This window comes from Mandrillus leucophaeus, unplaced genomic scaffold, assembly GCF_000951045.1.
Source record: "Mandrillus leucophaeus isolate KB7577 unplaced genomic scaffold, Mleu.le_1.0 Scaffold867, whole genome shotgun sequence".
Taxonomy (NCBI): domain Eukaryota; kingdom Metazoa; phylum Chordata; class Mammalia; order Primates; family Cercopithecidae; genus Mandrillus; species Mandrillus leucophaeus.
Genome location: NW_012109441.1, coordinates 345,640 through 351,198, shown reverse-complemented (window position 1 = coordinate 351,198; position 5,559 = coordinate 345,640). Strand labels below are relative to the sequence as shown.

Sequence of the window (5,559 nt, the reverse complement as noted above, 5' to 3'; positions counted from 1 at the left end):
TATGTAAATAATACAGTGAAAAAGGCAAATAACATCTTAGTATTATTACAAAAATAGCTTGACTTCATAGGCCCCTTGAAGGGTCCCAGGGACCTTCAGGGATCCACGGACCACACCTTGAAAACCACCACATGACAGGGATATCCACATAAGGAATGATGGTGAGCGTTAAACACCTCTCTACTCACAGAACTAAGACTAATAAGGGAGCAAGTAGTCTATGCAGTGGTACAGGATCAATTAGTATAGACACAGTTCAATTAGAAATAGGGGGAGAACACAGGTAAAAAGGGAGAACACAGGTAATAGGGAAAAAGTAGGTAAAAAGAATTTCAACCTTTTTCAGTAGCGATTTTGGTGGTTTTAGTATGAGTGTTATTATCCTTAGACTGCTGTCTATGTTAACCCAGGAAAAGCAAATAAGTATGGACATTCCCCGTGTCCTTGGAAACCAGAGTTCTTGGTATAAAAGAAAAGAGATGCAGATTTAATATAGAAAAGACTGATTTTTTTTTTTTTTTTTTGGATGGAGTATTGCTCTGTCACCAGGCTGGAGTGCAGTGGCACGATCTTGGCTCACTGTAACCTACGCCTCCCAGGTTCAAGCGATTCTCCTGCCTCAGCCTCCCGAGTAGCTGGGACTACAAGCACCTGCCACCACACCTGGATAATTTTTGTATTTTTAGTAGAGACGGGGTTTCACCGTGTTGCCCAGGATGTTCTCAATCTCTTGACCTCATGATTCACCTGCCTCGGTCTCCCAAAGTGCTGGGATTACAGGTATGAGCCACCGTGCCCAGACAACTGATTTTTTTAAAATGTATACATGTATAAATGTTTTATTTCCATTGATCAGGCCAGACACAATGACCACTCCTATCTATTTAGGCTCCCCCACTGCCCCCTCCCTGCTTTCTTTCCATGTCCTGACCAAAAAATCACAGAATGCCTCTGTGACCCAGCTAACTGCAGGTTTTTCCCAGCAGGCTCGAACCCAAGCCAAGGCCTTGAACACGCCCAGGCACTGATAAAAGTATTTAGGTTGTTACTCTAAACACAAACTTTGTCCCAGCCCTGAGCCAGATGCCCTAAACCTTCATATAAACTCTAAACCCAGACCTCCTCACTGCAGACATACCTAGGCAGAACATCCCTTTTCTTTTGCTGTCTGCAAGGACTCCTAAAGCCCTCTGAAGGTAAATTCCCCAAATAAATGCTTTGGACTGATCACCCTGGCATTTAGCGCTTCTTTCTGAGTCTTAACCCACACCATCTCAGGATGGTTTGAGGCATTTCCTTGTGGCAACTCCCTTGATGCCACTTTTGAGGTGACTCCAGCACAAAACACCCTAACACTGGGTTATAGTCTTAAATGTAATTTCCCACTAAACTAAACCAGGGATTTCTGGAAAAATGGCTGCCTCCAGGTCTGGGCAAGACATGAAGAGGATGAACCAGGAACATCTTGTCATCCCAGATAACAAAGAAATTATCAAAAGAACTTTGTGTCAAAAGAATTCAGTTTCATTATTAGCCACTTGAAGAAGTTTTCACTCACCAAAAATATAGCAATAAGCTTTAACAAGCATAAAAATTGCAAGAGAGTAAAACCTATCAAACATTTAAATCCTTCTGTTTATAATTATTTTAAGAATGAAAAGTAAAACCTGATTGGCCATCTATAGATTTTATTAGTAGTGGGAAACTAATTTGTTAATTTGAAAATTGGTAAATAAAAGGAGAGTCAAACACTGATCCTGCCTTTCCACTGTACCACTGAGTAGCCCACTAGTAAATGAAGGGAATTGCCTCTTTGTAGCATTAATAAAGCATATAAATGAAGAAAAAATGACAGAATATCACCATTCAGCAATTCCCAATAAATTAACAGACCTAAGCAATTAGTATCAATGGTTGCTAACATCACAAAAAGAAACAGCTGGAAATTATGTGTCTCATGGTGAAAGGCCACAACACTGCGTACTGATTTTCCAAAGGAAAAGATCGAACCAGAGACTGATCCAGGCTCTGCCTCCAGATGCCAATTTGCAGGAGGCCTACAGGGCAGAGGACATGTTACACCGCACCGTGTGTACCCAGTCAGCAAAGTCCAGAGTGTGGGAAACTCTACAGGTCAAATGGCTCGAACTTTTCAACAGATTAATCATAAGGGGGAAAAAAGGTTGATGGGGGAGAAACCAGTGAAGTACAAGAGACGTAAAAGACAACTAAGCTGTGGCGTCCGGGAACACATACCTGGGGGAATAGACTACAAAGACAAGAAAGAGGTCACAATAAAGTCAGCATATGGTCACTTTTGAGGGGAGGGAGAGGCTATGATTGGCCTGACGTACACAGAGACTTCTGCTGGAGCTGGCAAAGTCCTGTTCCTTGACTTGATTACAGGGGTTTTCTTTCAATAATTCACTAAACTGTACATTTTTTGTATCTCCATTTTATTTGACAACAAAAAGGTTTTTAAAAACAGTGAAAAGGAAACAGTGACTACCTGAGCATTTGTCTTCTGAAGACTGTGGAGACTGCAGTTGGAAGACAGAAAGCTTTGGAGATCATGACTTATAGGAATACAGCTGGACCACAGAAAAGTAAATGATTTGGGGCTGGAAGGAGTAAGGTCTTAGGGGAGTTTCTGGACAGTGTCCTTGGCAATGGGGTTAATGATATACATGTAGAAGGGAGAAGGGCAGATGGGTGGGAGATGCATGATCTCAGAACACAGAGCTCCAGAATCAGTTTAGGCTCCTCCAAGGATCAGGGAAGAGGGTTATTCCCAGAACATTGACCTCATGGATGTCCTTTACCTCGCCCACGGCCCAGACTACTCATCACTACTTCAGGCTCCAGGGAGAGAAGCTTCAGTGAGGACCTCAGCATGGCTGAGGGAGCAGAACAGCTCTTGAGACCTGGAGGAGCAGTGATGAGGGTCTCAGGAGGCAGCCTCACCACTCCCCACAGCCGTTCCAGAGACTCAGGGAACAGTCCCGTCCAGACAGCACCAGCCTTACTCCTCCCTACCCCCATGGCATCTCCTTCTGGCCAAAGAACCGGGAGAATGATCTGCCACTCAAAGACAAGGGAAAAGAGATATTACCTCATCACCAGACATCTGTGTCCTCACATATCCTGGAAAGAAATCGAGAAAAGAATGGATTGCCCCAATTAGGACCCAATATGATTATCCTGAGGGAAGAACAAATGACTGGCAATGTCAGCACTCTTTCTGCTTATCCTCTGTTTCTAGCTTCCGAAAAAATTATCCCAGTGATCCCTGAGAGGTACAATCAGCTTTCCTTGCCTCAGATGATTGACGTTAGGGAAGGTGGGAGTGGGGAAGGTCTGGGATAGGCGGCAGGGCACTCCTCACAGGCCCATTACCTTTCTGAGCCCTAAGTTGGATGATGATTCCCATCAGAAGGAAGATTAGCCCAAGTAGGAAGGCTGCAATGCCACTCAGCATCTTTCTCCAAGAATATACAGACTGAACTCCTATGGAAAACAGGTCTTAAATTAGTAAAAACATCCCAATATTTAAAGCATCTTCTTGAAATCCCAGAATCTGTACTAGACACCAAATCCAATGCTAGCTAGAGAAAAATAAATAAATTTTAAAATGGTTCTTTGAAACCAAAGTTGGCACCCATGGAGTTACCAGCCATCTGTTACTAATTCTTACAGCCCATAAGAATGCCTCTTGAATACTAAGACCAAAGAATTGGAGGCCACTAGTTCATAGGGTTGGAAGCACATAATGAGGTGATTAGACTTCCTCGTTTCTTGGAAGATATGAGGATAGATATCTGCCATGTTTTCTCCCACCCTAACCCAAGGACTCCGGTTTCTGTGACTGTCTCAGATCAAGGGAAAGAATAATTCATGCTGTGACCAAGATAAATGCAGAAGTGACACAGGCTCTGTATTGAGTCAGTATAGTCCTGAGTCAGGCCCAGAGAGTACTAGAAACTAATTCTCACTCCACTCCACAGAAACGGGGCTCAGTAGGCTGGAGTGATGGACAAGGCAGGTGTAGACATCTCCAAGTTCAGGAGTCATTTCTAGCATCACCACAGTCTGAAAGGTCCAATCTCCATTCCCGATAAGGCCAGTGGACATGACCCCAGCTCTCTCCTCCTGCCCGTTCAGGAACCACCTGATCTTGATGTCCCCTGGATAGAAGCCCGTCACAGAGCAGTGCAGCAGATTATGCTGGTGCAGGAGTGCGGTCCTCTCTGGGTACACTGTCACCTCTGGTTGCACTAGGAAGGGAGAGAAAAATGAGACATTGTGGAAGAAAACCACCAAGCTGGGACAGGAGAGTCTTTAGGGACCATCACTATGTCAATCTCTTTCCCAGATCACCCAGGCGAACACAAAGTATGGGCAAGTCCCAGCCCCCAGGCTCAGTAACGGGGTATGTCAGTGTCTGCCAGGAGGATTTAGACTTTCTGAGGTACTCCCACGATTACTGCTTCTCTTTGAGAGTACACTAGCCCTCGAAGTGCCTGAGAACTGAGAACCCTGGGGGTCTGAGACCAAGATCACAGTGGCTGACTTGTGAGGATAATGCATCACAGCTGGGGCCAGGACATCTATACAGACAATCATTTATCCTAAAGCAGAAAATTGCTTACAAGGAAGAAGAGCCGTGGCCAGGTTCACAGGGGGGACATTCCTAAGCCCCGCCAGACCTCACCTTCCAGCTCACCTTTTCTCCCCACAGTGAAGGGTGCGCCCAGTCTGTAGTTGTGTCTACAGACCCCATCCACCGCCTCTCTGCTCCTCTCCAAGAGATCCAACCGGCTGTTCCACTGCTGAGCATCTGGCTGCCCCAGCTTTGTCAGTGCCACAAACATCCCCACATCACTGTCGAAACGCACATACTCCTCCAAGTTAAAGATGAATCTGACCACAAACTGCACCTTTTCTGTCCCGTTGGTGAAGTAACAGTCAGCCTTTGCCTGAATCACAAAATCTTCTGGAAAACCAAAACAGGGACCATGAACCAGCCCCCTCCTCTGGGAAAACCCATGCCTGGTAAATTACGTCAGACCACATGGATCTAAGAGGAGGCCTTTGACCTCAGAATGCTCAAAAAGCACAGTGTCAAGTGAGAAAAGAAACAGAATGAGATTCAACACACAATGATATTTATTAAATTTTTAAATTACGTAAAGGGAAATAATGCTACATATTTCTAAAGGCCACTCTCATACTTAGAGACATACCAGATATGTTTAGAATGGATTCTCTAGGGAGGGGAGAGAATGAGAATGGAGGCAAGGGAAGAGAAGAGAGAGTCTTGTACTACTGCCAATAATTACAATGTGCTGTGAACTCACTGGGTAAAATTAAACCAATTCTATGCACTTAACAGCAACAACTGCAATAAAAAGGAAATTCAAATGGGGTTAATAATGTAGGTAAGTCAGGAAGGACTTCCCGAAGAAACTGCATCTAAGTCAAGACTTGAAGGATAATTGCTATTAATGTTGGGTTGTAAATTTACTTTCATTCCTAAGTTCAGAGGCCTCCTCCAACTCT

At 44.4% G+C, this 5,559-nt stretch overlaps 1 protein-coding gene across 1 annotated transcript in view; it reads right to left on the bottom strand.

The window, feature by feature from the left end:
• Positions 1–2,435: 2,435 nt before the first annotated feature.
• LOC105531120 (HLA class II histocompatibility antigen, DO beta chain) overlaps positions 2,436–5,559 on the bottom strand; it is a 10,964-nt gene continuing 7,840 nt past the window's right edge. Inside the window, exons 4-6 of the mRNA XM_011968951.1 lie at positions 3,397–3,507; positions 3,113–3,144; positions 2,436–2,924 (exon numbers count right to left, since the gene is read on the bottom strand). Coding sequence (XP_011824341.1) covers positions 2,889–2,924; positions 3,113–3,144; positions 3,397–3,507 — 179 coding nt within the window. The 3' untranslated portion in view covers positions 2,436–2,888. The remainder of the gene's footprint in view (positions 2,925–3,112; positions 3,145–3,396; positions 3,508–5,559) is intronic.